The sequence below is a fragment of the Parus major genome, chromosome 5 (genome assembly GCF_001522545.3).
Source record: "Parus major isolate Abel chromosome 5, Parus_major1.1, whole genome shotgun sequence".
In the NCBI taxonomy this organism is placed as follows: Eukaryota; Metazoa; Chordata; class Aves; order Passeriformes; family Paridae; genus Parus; species Parus major.
In genome coordinates, this window is record NC_031774.1 from 17,139,442 (window position 1) to 17,154,130 (window position 14,689).

The window sequence follows — 14,689 nt, forward strand, 5'->3', positions numbered from 1 at the left end:
CTCCATGCCTTCCCTAATCAGCTCCACCTCTGGCTGCTTAAAGGAGGTAAAAAAAGACTGGAATTAATTTCTCCTGAGCTGCCTCCAAGACATGGGTTCCTGGTTAATTCTCTCCCTGTTTGAAAGACCCCTGTGTGTCACCATGGGGAACAGGCCACTTCCTGAGTGGTGAGAACTGAAGGTCACACTAGGATCAGTGATTGAAGATGGGAGGCTGAAGTTCCTGAAAAAAAATCTCTCAACACAACCACTTTTAAGACAGCATTTCTTTATTGCCTGTACTGGTTGCACACTAAGAAAACATACTTGAGGTTGTACATTAAAAGAACCTGATCGTTCTCACCATTGCAGTATGACAGCACTGATAAAGGTAATACACAGAACTGGCCTGTATGTGTGTGTCAGGCAAATTTCACACTTCTGTCTCGGGTGTGCTGTGTAAAGAGTGTGGGAGGTGCATGGTCAGAACACCCTAGCATGGATCTCCCCTCCCAAACATCACTTCTTGCAAACACGAGCAGTTCCCCTGGCAGCACTGTAGGTCTGAACTCCAGGCTCCACACCAGCTGCCCTGGTTCCCTCAGGGCCTCTTACAACTTTCTGATTCCCAGTTGCTGGAAGGCGTTAGTGCAGTTGGACAGTGAGCCACAGCCAGCCAACTGGAAGGACTGAGCAGGATCTTACTACTTTTAGCTCTTCCTTTTACTCAGAAATCCTGCTCTTCCAGAGAAAAACTTCCTCTTTCCTATCAGAAGTAAAGGGCACTGGGAGGAATGATGGAAATTCTTTGTAACACTGATAGGCTGTAGGTGACTCAGAGCACTTTTCCTGCATGGGATATTCCCAGGGAAATTTGTGCAATAAACAGACATTCAGAGTAACCACCTCATCCCAAGAGAGGAAAGACCTTGGACAAGCACAGCCCTTCCCTATGCCACAAGGTCTGGGGGCTGCGTCACAGCTGCAGTATCACATCTTGTGCCTAAAATGTCCACCACATACAGAAACAGCCTCAAAGACAAAAGGGGAAAGGGCACTAACAAAAATCTCACTTAATCCCAAGGCTTTGAGAGCCACTGAGCGGCAAACCAGAAAGCATTGCAGCCCAGAGCTCCATGCCCAGGCACAGTGGCAGCTATGCCCACAGGAGCACTTTCGGGGACAGTTCCCACCTCTGCCCGTGCTTCTCCTCACCCTGCTTCGCCCCACCCTTTAGTGACAAGAAGGACCCTTCCCAATGGGAACAGATTCAGTCAGGCTCTATCTCAGCCCTTCAGCAATAAAGTGAGGCTGTTGCTCAAGGTCCCTGCAAGAGAAAAAGGTACATTTTATACAGGCAGCTGCCTTGTGCTTCCAGCCCAGGTGCATTTAAAAGCACTCTGGTGGGACCTTTCAGGACTGTGGGTAAGGCAGTTCCAAATTGCTGGAGATTCTTCAGGAAAGAATAAGAATGGGAGGAAACAGGCAGCATTCAGCCTTAAAACAGGCTATATATGGCTGCCCTGATTTGTACAGCACAGCTCCTGCAATGGGCTATGAATCAGCAGCACACACCAGTGCCTGCGGGTCCCAGGGCAACTGCTCTGTGTTCCGTGAACATCCACAGGACACTGCTAGGACAGTGAAAAGGTCTATAGGGGTGACAAAGCAATGAAAGCCATTTGGATGACTCGTCCTATCAGTTCATACTATAATCACATATGGAATCTATTAACTACAATATTGACAAGTCCAACCCAAACCTGCAGTAAATCCAGGGCCCTATCCAGATCTTGCAGAAACTGGTGGAAACATTCTCACTCACCAGAGTGGGCTCTCAGCTGAGCACTGCTGCAGCAGAACCAAGAGGAGATGCTTCTCTCCGAGATAGATGGATCACTACTTAGAGCTAGCCCAAATTTAAAATAATTTTACTCTCTTATGTGGAAATTCTATTGAATACAGACCCACCTTTCCTCTGCTCTCTGCTGCTAGGCCACTTCTTTGCCATAAAGAACATGAACAAGACTGCATCCCTTTACAGGGAAGCAACCTCTCCAGACAGAAGGCCCAGTCTGTGTTACTAGCTCAGACCAGCCAAATTCCCCCAAAGAAGCAGAGGCCTCTAGAGACCAGGGCTGCATGCAGACTTGGGAAGTAGAACAGTGCAGATAATATGCACATTTTGGCCTGATTAATGCCTCAAAATTCACAGACTAGGAAAAGCTTCGCCTTCCCCAAGTCTCTAGAGAGCTGGTATCATCAAATTCAGCTTTCTTGAAAGGAACCCCCAGTTTCATGATACAGCATTGGCACGTCTCTTGCTGACACATTGGTGTGCTTTATGTGCAGCACCCTTTCCTCCTGCTGATATCCTCCAGCTGCAGGGCATTCTCCCTCTGCCTGTCTTCTTGTGCTGTCAGCAACCTGGAAAGAACAGCACAGATCAAGAACACAACCTGGTTACTGAGATCTTCCCGCCAGGGCATTTGCCTCTGCCCTTTGCTCTCCACCACCCATTTAGGATTTGCAATTAGGATTGTAAGTGACAGGCCTAAACACCCAACTTCTCTGGAAGCTGGGCAAGATAAACCACACACAGAGAATGAGCATGGATTTCCAGGGAACAGGGAAAGAAACTGGACACATACAAGAGGGGGTACCATGGTTTTGTAATTTGAGCACCAATATGAGTGGCCTGTGCCTTATTCCCAAGATTCTCATTGATGTCAGAATCCCAGACTCCACCTTTGGAGTTTGCTCCACCTGTCTGAGCCATCTTAATCAGTGGCATGGTAATAAAACATGCTGAAGGCATGTGCTATGGGAGATTCAATACCTGGTAAGTAAATCCTCCCAGTCAATGAACAGTTAAGTCCTGCTGTGGCTTTTACATAGATGATGCAGGAGAAGGTGAAGAGATAAAAGAACACAAAAGGATAGTTTTCATGCCAGATTTGAAATACTTTCTTTCCAGAAACTAACCATTTGGGTTTTTTTTTTTTAAACTAAAACTTTTAGAGCAAATTTCTTTCAGCTGAACAGTATCTTATCTCTTAAAACTACTGCCACTGAAATAGCTCAATCTCTAAAGTGCTTATTAAGATAGGGAAGAAAGAACCCTTAGAGCTAAATGAAGACTTCAAACTGAAAAAAACCAGCATAAAATCTGGGACAGTATGCAAGGTTTTTGTGATGAAATATTTGAATTAAACTCCTAATCTTGCAACAGCCAGCTCTACCAGGTGAAGCTTTGTGTGGACAGTCCAGGCAACACTTGGTGCTCTCCAGGCACAGAAGACAAGGACCTGGAGTCAGGTCTCTTTTGGGATGTGACAGAAAGTCCGTCTCTGACACCCCCTTCTTCTTCTTCTTGTCCATTCCCCAGGAGAGCCCACACCAATCACCTGCAGCAGGGGAAGTGTCCCAGGCTCCTGTTCACTGACCTGGCCATGTGCAGCATGGGCTCCATGATGTTGTAGCCAGTCATCACGCTGCACTCATAGAACACAGCCTTGTACTCCTGCCAGAGAGCACAGCAAGCACCCACGGTGACTGCCAGCTCTCCACCATCACCATTCACCCACAGCCTTGGGAGCTAGCCCACCCTCATCCCCAGGAACCCTGCCAAGAGCCATTGGAGCCAGGAGGGTGGCTGCTACCCTGCTGGGGTGCACACCCTGCTCACTAACCCAGGAGACAGAGATGCTTTTTCAGCATTGGGGGCCAAGCCAGAGTGTCCAAAAGGGAGCACTGTGGGAGTTGTTTGGGAAGAGAAAACATCTGTCCTGGGTACTTTGATTCCCTTACCTTTTTGTTGCAAGTCCAGAAGGCAAGAAACACCTCTGAAACGCTGTCTCCCCCACCCAGGGGCCAAGGTGCCACTAGGCAAGCAGACAGGGGAGCGAGGAAAGAGGCAGGATGATGTTGCATTAGGGAGCCCTCAAATGGGAAATCAGCTATGCATGTTCCCCTCAGAAAGATTGCAATGAGGCATCAAGCCTCAAGAGAAACACATGAGCCTGCTCAAATGCCATTGTCTGCCACATACAGGCCACCACCTCATCCTCTCTTGTACCAGAGGGACCTGGGTGCATGTCCACATTGGAGAAACGGGGTGGGAGGGAGAGGGAAGGTACCATACTGGAAAATGGCTCCAAGAAGGGCTTTCTGCCAACCAGACTACCCCTGCTCCCAGCTGGAGGGTGGCTGCACAGCAGGTCAAGCAGCAGAGCACCGTGTCACACCTTCGCCAGCCTTTCACCCTCCACCTTGGGTACATTCCGGGTCTCTCTCTGCACAGCATCCAATTTATTTCCAAGCAGAAAGACCACAGCTCCATCCTCTATACCTTCCTGCAAAAGAAATAAAGACCCCTGGAGACCTAGACTCAGAGTAGATCCTTCCAGCTCAAGCAAACAAGATCTTCAGTGGCAGCAGGATCAGGCCCATTAGATCATTAAAGGGGCATTCCTTCAATAGTCCCAGGGATTTGTTAAAGGAAGCTTGAACTAGGGGAACATTCCAAATGTTTGGTATGTTGAGCTGGGATGGTGAGAGAGGAGAGACAGGACACAAGTGCCTCTCCAGAAAATAAGAAGCCTGAAGAAAATCAGCTTTCTCCATAGACATTTTGGAATTTGTGATCTGGCAGATCTTCTTAATAAGTTCAGTAGTTTTTATATGTGCAGTACTGTGTCTCGTGTGCTGTCTTAAACTCAATGATCCCTTGCTGAAAATCCACTGGCTGAAGCAAGTTAAGCAACCTTCACCCCTTGTAAGCAGTCTCTGTAGGAACTGTTACTCCTAGGCAATTCCTGGAGCCTCTTACCTCTGGTCAAACTCTCTATAGCTCCACTGGCTCACTAGAACATGGTCAGAGTAAGAACAGGGCTCAAAGTTATTTCCACACTCAAGTGCCCTGGATGACATACAGAACCTGAACAGCTTCAAAACAAAATAAATACACAGATGGGGAGAAGAAAAGGAGAGATTAAAATACACAGACTCCATGTGGTTTGATTTTCTGTGTGCTCAGTTTAGCCTTCCTCCTGAAAGGAACCTGATTTTCAGAGGCTGGTTAGTTCTTAAGATCTTAACCTGTGATCTTTCAGAGTCCAAAGACATAAGTGGTTAGTTGTTTGTTTTATTTCCCAACAGGCTTGTGGAAATTAATAATATTAGAATTCTCCAACCTATACTTACTCATTCCACTGAGATCTTGGTTTTTTGAAACTCAGCACAATCAAAACAAAACTGCCCTTGAAAAGTTCCCTTCACCTCTTGATCATCTACACATCTTTATAATTTAAATTATAAAGAGAGAAATTTTTGTATTCCCACGAAGATATGAGCCACAGATAAATGCTCTCAGTGAGTGTTTGAAAATAAAACACCCAACAGTATTAATACATTGTTACCAATTTTTAAAATAAAAAAGTAAATAAAAAGGACCACCTCCCTTTCCTGAGCATAGGCCAGAAACCAGGAGACCCTGCCTGAGCACAGATGGGATGTGACCACATTTAGGAGATGTAGCCAGTGCACATGGGCTGCTTACAAACCCACAGTATTGTGCTGGCAGGTCCCACCACGTTCTGCCACTGAAACAGCCCTCCATGATTTAATGAGCTACCACTGTCTTTGTTACCTTCAACACAAAGTCTCTGGTTCCAAACTGACCGCCACAGTCATCTGCTTTGACAATTCAGCTTCTCAAGGTCAATAGGACTTCCTGGGGCACTGAAAAATGTCGCTTCCTGACAGACTGTTGGAGCTGGTGGGGAGCAAGGGAGCACCAGCAGCACTGGAGGCCAGGTCCCACTCTCACCTGGATGCTGCTCATCCAGTTCCGCACCGCCAGGAAGGAGCACTCGGCCGTAATGTCGTACATCACCAGGATCCCGTCTGCCTTCCGGAAATACTGCTTGGTGATGCTCCGAAACCTGAGCCCAGGCAAAACCAAAGGCACTCTCAGAACCACGGCTGTGCAAAGGGCAGGTAACAGAGTGAGATTATCTGATAGTGCAGGCTCTCTGCAAGGTCTGCAGCCCCTGTTCATGACATGTCCCTCAGGGTTGGTGTCTACACAGAGGTGACAGATCCCTGCACCTTTGAGACAGACCAGGCAGCCATGGGTAAGCAGGAATCTTGCCAAATGCATGGTCCTGAGAAAGCAAGAAAGACGACCTTTGCGGGTCAGGAAGAAAGAAGCGGAAGAAACTGTTTGGGTGGGATAGGAAAAGGTAATTTCCTATTAAAGGAGAAACTGATAGAGAAAACATGATCTTTCTCTGTAGTTTGGAAGAATCTGCAGACTAAGCTGTACCACAGTCCAAACTGGGCATGCATTATGTCTGCCCCAGGGCTGCCAAAACAGCAATTAAGAACTTAGCATCAGTACACTCTGTTTCCACTACTGAATCTATAAACCAATGGCATTATACATAAAAAAAATCAGAAGCTAGGCACAATTTCCAGGAAAAACTCCTGCCAGACATCTACTTTTTGCTGTCTGTTCCATTTAAAACCACAGGCTTGTATTTTGTGACTAAATCACAACCAAAGCAAACCAACCAAACAAAAAAACAAATCAAACCAAACAACCAGAACAAACCCAAACCTTAGAATCTGTAAGCACTTTGTGACAGACCCATGATATAACCCACTGATTGCAAACTACTGATGGAATTAACAATGTAATTTGGGAATTAATAAATGTAACACAAGTCCTGAGATCTCACTAAAGAACTGTGTATTTCCTACATAGGATAAACTCTCTTATTACAACCCAAGAAAACCTACAGCTGTTACCTTCCTGTACTCTTCAGATAGTTACCTGAAGCTGTTCTTTCTCACTACAATAAGGACAGGATATTCTGGCACCTACCCAACTGAGAAAGCACAGACTGTATCCTTGGCAGTCAAGGTGCACCTCTGGAACTGCCAGGCAGGCAAAATGCTCCAGAAGAAACATCAAAGGTAGCATGCATCAGTCTTGCATGCTTCAAGGGGTTCTTCCATCTCTTCCTTAGATATTTACAGTTGGACACCTCTAGTTAGAAGTAAATAATATTCTTCCAGAAGAAGAGAAGGCTTTTTCTTCTTCCTAGGTCTCCTATTTGGTATCAGCACTGAGCCAAATTCTCCCTTGTGGGTACACATCTAAGACCTGCTAGTACTGCATGGGCCTGTGCTAAAGGTCCTTCTGCAGAGACAGTATCTTGAATTTGGCCTCTGCTGCAATCTGGCCTCAATAAAATGTCACATTTTATGTCATAGCAACTCCCCTTACTGTTCAGTTTCAGCACTGAAATAACCACAGGAGTCCCCTCGGAAATAATTATTTCTTCAGCATGAAGGCTAACTTTGGAAGAGAGAGTTACTTTTCAATAGATACTCCTACTTAGTACATTCCCACCAGCTCTGCATGGTCTAGCTGACTGAGACAGCATCATTGGCACAGCGGAGGATTAGAATATTCCCATGACCTTGGCTGCCCCCTGAAGGCCTGCCCCCATAACATATTTAGCTCAAAATGCCCAGTACTTATTTTTGTCAGGCCCTTGAGATTCATGGTCCCCATGGAATAGCTTTTCATCCTAAGCTTCTAATTATATCCTAAATAAAATGTAATTTACATGGAGGCAGTGATGGGCCTTCATCTCTAGTAGCAGATGAGGGTCAAATGTGTCCTCTACTTCTCTGGTCCTCACCAACACTGCTGGTAACATCTAGATGTATCCCATGCTTTTGAAACTAGAGGTCTGCAAATGGGGAACCAGTGTTCACTGTCACAAAAAGCTGCACAATCCCTCTACCAAGGATTATCACTTCCACAAGTCTATCAGCAGAAGGGACAGTGAAAGGGGCCAATAACCTCACTGACAGAGTCCAGCAGGGTAGTTCAAATCACATTCACCCCAGAGGTCATGTTAATTCAGCTGGCTTTGGCAGCTGAATCAGATCTGGAAAGGTTCACAGTCCTTTCCACCCTGTGAACTCCATGACATACATCTATGCACTGACCGCTTGGAGCCACAAGCATGCAGGTCAGACACTCGGAAAACTACTTTTCTGTCAATCCTCAGAGCAATCTCTCCAGGCCCTGCTTCACAGTCACAGCTTCTAGAAATCTCTGGAAGAAACCTTTGCTGCAGGTTCAGCACTGGCATAGCTGTCATGACCTGTCTGGTCCTTCTGAAGCTGATGGTTTTCCCAGGGACAGAAACCAGCTGCATGCTCTCTTGCCCTTTCCTCCACTGAGCCTGGCAGACACCACTTACCTCTCTTGTCCAGCTGTATCCCACAGCTGTAAGGCAACCTGGGTGTTATCCACCATTAGGCTCTTCACCTGGTAGTCGATACCTGTAGGGAAGGTGACAACGACTATGAGGAAGGATGGGGAGAGAGCAGCTTGCCATTAAAATGGCCAGAACAACTCCATTTAGTTCAGGGAAATTGCAATATTGATTCAACACTGGGAAAGGGACCATCTTTACCTCTAGCTGGGCTATGATACAGGCAAAAAAGCATTTTCCCAACTTCCTTATCCAGATGAGCCAGGCACCCTATTACTTACCAATGGTTGCATTGAGCTCAGCCAAGAATCTGTCGTAGCAGAAGCGGTGGATGAAGGAACTCTTCCCAACACCGGAATTCCCTACAAACACCACTTTAAAGATGCGATCTGGGGAACAGCTGGCTGGTTCCAGTGCTTGGAGCTACAATGGAAAAAAAGCATGAGGTTCTGAAGAGCCCAGCTGCAAGGCAGTGCTTTGATTTAGGGATTGGACCCCTGCACTGTGAATCTGTGGAGATGGAATTTGATAGGAAGAGAGTCAGACACCCTCAAGTCCCTAGCAGGTAGCAGGTGTTTGAGGAATAACCCCAGGTAACTGCACTCACCCTGGTTTCAGTGCCAACAGGCTGGGCTCGAGGAGGCAGCAGAGCAGCATCTAAGCCATCTGCATTTTTTCTGCAGTCAGAATCACCCTTCAAAGTCATCTTAAACCACTCAGGATCTGCTGCCAAGGGCCATCTCTCCTCATCTCGGCTGTTCTCTCCGAAGTTTGTGCTGCCTCCTTCTCCTGTCTTCATCCATACCCCATTGCCTGGGAAGTATTTACAGTTCTTTCTGTTGGGTTCTTCCACTGCCACATCCACTGGGAAGGTGAAGGGAAGGTCCGCAGAGGCCAGTTGTCTGTATTGAAGTCCACAGGCAGCACAGATAGGGTGGGAGGGGGTGAGGAGATAGGGAAAGAAGGAGGTTGCAAATCCCCAACAAACTAATGCAATCCAATTAGTGTATATGAAGCTCTCACAGGAATTCTATATATTCATTCCCCACACTCCCTGTGACCAAAGCATCAGTGGCTCCCCTAGGAAAAGAGAGACAGTTCACCAGAGCTGTGCTATACTTGTATGTGCTGACAAATACTTCATACATTTTAATAAAAATTGCCACTTTGGTTTTTCAAGAATTCTTATTGCTTCCCCCGGGAGTGAAAAAATGAGGCAAAACATACAAAGTGAAAGCTCCTTTTTTTTTTTAAAAAAAAAAAAAAGGAAAAAAAACCCAAATAATTACCCCTGTGTTTTTGTTACTAAATACCATACAAAAAGAAATAACAGACTGTGCCCACACAAGAGCAGGCTGATGCACTGGGGGTAGAGCTGATGTGGTAAGTTGGAGGAATAACCTTCACAAGAACACCTAAAATAACCAATTTAAACTATTGGAATCAAAGCTGGAGAGCAAGACAGCATCAGTGGTTTTCTATGGTTAAAGAACTAGACAAGGAGTGCGAAGATGTAGAATTAAGCTGAAGGTATTTAACCACCACAGATCTCTCAGTTGCTTTCACTAGTCAGAAGACTGACTGCATTTGGAAGCAAATTAGAGTGACCAGAGTGTACTACAGTCAGTCTCTTCAGAGGCAGGACATTCCACCCTGCTCTGCAACATTTTTCTCTTTCTATTAGTGCAGGAATCCAGATAATTCTTCCTTCTCACTCCAGCAAGTACACTTCATCTGGCTTGCAAAATTTACCTGCTGCCCTTACCTATACTTTTTTCTATGAAAGGGAGCTCATATTCCTGGTTGCTCTCCCTGCATTTACCCCAAATGCCAATCCAGAGCGAGGCCAGCTGGAACTTCTGCCTCTTGAAAATGGACACACACTCTCAGGCTCTGGGGAATGGTACCCATCTCCCAGGGCTGGCAAAATCACACAATGAGTGGTATCAAGACCCTCTTTAGTGGGAGCAAAGGGACAAACACAAAACACTGAACAGTGACCCCAGATCTAATGGATTTCTTTTCATGTTTCTCAAGCAATGTGGTGTGACACAGCACTGGGACAGAGACAGGGCCAACAACTACTTCTCCCCTTCTCTCATCAACTTCATTGCCAGACTTCTCCAGCTGTTAAAACTTTCCAGGAGGTTTATTCCATGCAGCTAGAAGGATATTTGCAAGAAATAATTGGGAAGGAAGATGGGAGAAATTGGTTATCTGATTCCATGGATAGAATATGCCAGTCACACAACCATGAAAGAGCTCTGTCTTACACCTCACCAGGCAACCTTCCACCATGGGCTCAAGAATCAGCCCTCCTCCACAGTCTACCCAGTTTTCTATAAGTCCATGAGCCAAGGAGCCTCCAGCTAAATCCTTAAACGACACTACCAGAATTGCAAGCATTAAGGGTGAGTCAAAGCTGGAAGGAACTGAGCCTAGACCTATGTCTCTGGCTGGCACCAGGAGAAACTGAGGAACAATGGAACTTTCTGCAGAGACCTGGTAAGAAACAGGGGAGCACACTGCATTTAAAACTTGTTTGGGGCCAGCACTGCAGGTGAGATCCAGCTCCAAGACAGGTCACTGTATACTCTGCATGTAGAGTAGAAAACAAAAGAAAAGGCCTTGACCACACAGATGTGATGCCTGCCTTGGCTTAAAGGAAGCCTGATGTGCCAGGTGAGCATCTGCATAGCCATAGAGGGAGATGAGCATGATAAACACACGTGGAGCCAGGCCCTCTCCTTGAGGCTTTCAGCTGCCAGAAAGAACCCAACCCTAGTGCAATTACTGCCCTCTCCTATGCCCCAGGGATATGGACTCTAGCATGATGCACCAGTGGACAGGCTTTGTGCCTGAGGACAAACTGGCACACTTGGGAGTTGTTCCAGTCATTTCAACAGAGCTGTCTGACTCAGAAAGAGGCAGCCTTTGTGACTCCCACCCCATTAACAGTCACAGACTTTCTGTTGATACTTAGATTTGCTCCCCCATTGCTGCAGGCAGAAGCAGCAGCAGGGCCACCACCTCCCTGTGGAAATTAGTGAATAGCTTCATGTATCCTCAGCTTCATGCTGAGCCAACACCACCTGATTCCAAGAGACAGCTAAAGCCACCATGTAGGGAAAGCCACACCCCACCACATTCCCAAAACTAGCCAGCACCAAGGTGGGAGAACTAGACACAGGACAAGGCTTGACGGACAGGGTACTGCAGCGGGCACGGACTAACACCATGGACACAACACAGACACCCATCTAACCGTTTGACAGGTTTGTCCTCCAGCAGGTAACTGCCTAGCACTGACCCTTTCTTCAACAGGGGCTTTTTGTTCTGAGGCACCTGGAAGTTGAAAAGAGAAGGAATGAAGAATGTGATTACAGCCCCAGTTCAACCACTCGCCACCTCTTGTAGAGCACTTTGGGGAGGCAGGGCTGGACCCCCGGCAGCCCCACACCATGCAGTGGTAATGCCTCACTGGAAGGTTCAAAGAGGTGAGCACTACGTTTGCTTTGCCCAGTTCAAATAATTTAATTTTTGTAAGAAGCCATCACTGTTGCTGCTTTCTCCTTCACTTTTAAATCCATCCAAATGGTGATGTCCCAGACTGAATTCTTCCTCTAGCTAGCCAGAGTTTTTATTTCTGTGGCTCGTTCTCCACTTGGTCTCACAGCTGAATCTCTCTTTCCCCACCTGCCTCTTTCTTATGCTGATGTTTTCTGGGGCAGACCAATTGCCCCTTTCTCAAAAGACACTAGTACTGTTCTTTGACCTGCACTCACCTAGAGCTGCACATCACAGGAAAAGAAGGAGGGCAACGTACATGCTCTGCCTTACACCAGCAACCCTCTCCATGCTTTCCTCCCGCTTACCACAGACTGAACACTTCCTACAGCCAGTATTTACCAGCTCCCCAGAGAAGGAGAAAGCAGGACAACACCTCTCCCAACTCTCCTCCCCCCATACAGCAACTCTGCCATTCCCAGCAGTCAGTGCTCTAGCCACACACACAAAATGTGCAGTGAGAGACAGCATGGAAAAGTGTCCATCACATCGGCACTGGGGGAAAGGAAGATGTATTCAGTCTGTGAATCTGAAGATTTCTAACATGTCCTTACAAGTTATTTCTGGGGGAAAAGGTGGAAGAAGAAGGGTTTGCAGTCTGCCAGATCTGCCTCTCACAGCAATTTTGAACTGACCAAACACCTGCAGGCAGCTCTGGACAGGCCTTCCTTCATGCTTCCCACAGCCAGGAAGACTACAAAGATTATTTCTTCAAAAATCCTTACTGTAGGCTTATTCTAAAAGGCAAAAAAATTAAGAAGCTGTTCTGCTGGTCAGAACTCCCAGAACACTTTTACTGCAATGCAGTCTAACAAAAGGAGACACTCTGGAGTCCACAGAGGGCCTGACCCAACTAAGAGCTTTGTAGGGAAAGAACAAAACATTTTTTACATATAAAACTGATGTTCAAGAGAATCTCCAGCCACAGAAACAATTCAGCACTGAGAGGCTCACAACTGTGGAGCAAAAATCTTCCAAGACAAATGACCCCCAAGTGCATAACAATACTCCAGGTAAACACAGCCAGGCTTCGGTACAGACAACCAGTGGCTCTCCAGCAGGGACAGAAGGGGAAGTTTTCAGTGTTTGAGCAGCTTCACCTGAGGGAACCCTCTAGCCACACAGGAAGAAGGAAATACAGGCCACTGGAACTGAGTCACAACCTTCAAGTCACCTGTGGAGTAAAAGGACTGCCACACAATCTGCTCTGCCACCACCTTACCTGGAGAGGGAACAGCCTGCAGAGCACACACTTGGGTAAGAAAGGAGGAACAATGGGGCATGTTTTGCCATTGGTTCTGCCATGCTTTATTGGCCTGCCAGGTTTGTGTAACATTTGGCTTTTCACCAGGATGATAAAGGGACAGATGCGACATCACAGCTGTGTAAAACACAATGACAAGGATTCCACAACAGCACATGTACAAGCATTTTGGATGGGAAGGATTCTGGTTTACCAGTGAAATAAAAATACATCTCAAATGTAGTCAAAGTACCAAAACATTCTTCATGATGAACAGAAATGAAACTTGCTCTGTCAACATAAAGCATGCGAGCATAACTCCATAGCCAATGGGTCATGGGTGTGAAACTGAACCTGCAACCCCTGGGTCTTAAAAATAACCATCAGTGGGTTGCACATAGACAGAAATAACCATATATTGCTATCTGTGACACACCTTGTCTTGCCTGGGACAAGATAGTGCCCCAGAGTGAAGTGGGGCTAGGGTCTGCCCACCCTGGCAAGGCCAGAAACTCTTATGAAGAGCAAGGTATTAAGCTGGGAACTGAGAAGAGCAAAGGAGCAGTGACTGGGTTGCTATCAGCCACATACAGCCCAACTCCTCCTTCCAACCACTTCAAAATCTTTGCTATGAAAGAACCTCTGTTCACCACACCTTCATTTCACAGAAATAACTCTTCCCAGCACTAAGAGAGGGTATATTAAGGCCTTGGGTTTCTTTTTAGCCTGTAAAAGCACTGATAGTCTCTCGCAGAGAGTGTGTTGCACTCTAGGGATCCCCATCAGAAGGCTGGACTCTCCTTTTTGCTTCTGCAGGGAAGTATTGCCATTTCCTCTCCCCCTTACTGTGAGACAGGCTGGTGAGCAGACCTTCTGCAGGTACATGGTGATAGCAGCATCTCTGCAAGCCCTTGGAGCCCTGCTTTCCTGTGGACTGAAACAAGAGCAGCCAAAGGAAAAGAAACCAACTTACTACAGCACAGGCTTCAACTGCCCAGCAAGACACAGCCTTGCCAGATGAGCAAGGGTGGTAGGAGTTCACCCTGTGCCTCATTCCCTACGGCCAGTGCTGAGAGAAGGGAGAAAGCAGCCCCTCTGTGCTGTGACTCTCCCTACTGGGCTCTCTCTTGGGTCCATCTGCAGCAGCAGGTCTTAGCAGGGGAGCAGGAGAAGAGAACAGAGGAGAAGCAGGCAAGCTTTGCACACACAGAGGTACATACCTGAGCTGTGGTCTCCACAGGCCACCCACCCACCCATAGGAACCCACAAGCTGATGAAGCACAATGCATGCAAAGAGGAAAAGAAACCATTTTCTCTGCCTGCTTGCACTGGACTCTGCTACAGAGTGACTGCATTTAAGGCTTTTCCAAGAGGGAGCAGGAAGCTCTGGTATACATCCACATAGTTAGCAGCTTTAAAAATTAAGACTTAAGAAAAAAAAAATCTTCCAGATTTTAGAAACACACATACCTCACACCTCTAGCCAAAATTTTTACTGAGATAATTTTATACAGCTCTCCACCTGGAGAACTCCAGCCTCTGGATCGAGCAGGGAATTTTGTCTCATATATGGACACAACCCCTGTGTTTCCTTCCAGAG

General features: G+C 46.7%; 1 protein-coding gene across 9 annotated transcripts in view; it reads right to left on the reverse strand.

Annotated features, from left to right (window-relative positions):
• Positions 1-251: 251 nt before the first annotated feature.
• Positions 252-14,689, reverse strand: part of CRACR2B (calcium release activated channel regulator 2B) — a 46,245-nt gene continuing 31,807 nt past the window's right edge. For 5 of the 9 annotated variants that reach the window (XM_015629996.1, XM_033515450.1, XM_015629999.3 and 2 more), the window contains 8 exons: positions 11,545-11,624; positions 8,887-9,181; positions 8,561-8,702; positions 8,265-8,346; positions 5,810-5,924; positions 4,227-4,334; positions 3,426-3,502; positions 252-2,406 (listed from right to left, as the gene is read on the reverse strand). In XM_015629996.1, coding sequence (XP_015485482.1) covers positions 2,322-2,406; positions 3,426-3,502; positions 4,227-4,334; positions 5,810-5,924; positions 8,265-8,346; positions 8,561-8,702; positions 8,887-9,181; positions 11,545-11,624 — 984 coding nt within the window. In that variant the 3' untranslated portion in view covers positions 252-2,321. Of the gene's footprint in view, positions 2,407-3,425; positions 3,503-4,226; positions 4,335-4,810; positions 5,722-5,809; positions 5,925-8,264; positions 8,347-8,560; positions 8,703-8,886; positions 9,182-11,544; positions 11,625-14,689 lie in introns of those variants that run through there. The other 4 variants (XM_033515451.1, XR_004498053.1, XR_004498052.1 and 1 more) reach the window with 4 other exon arrangements.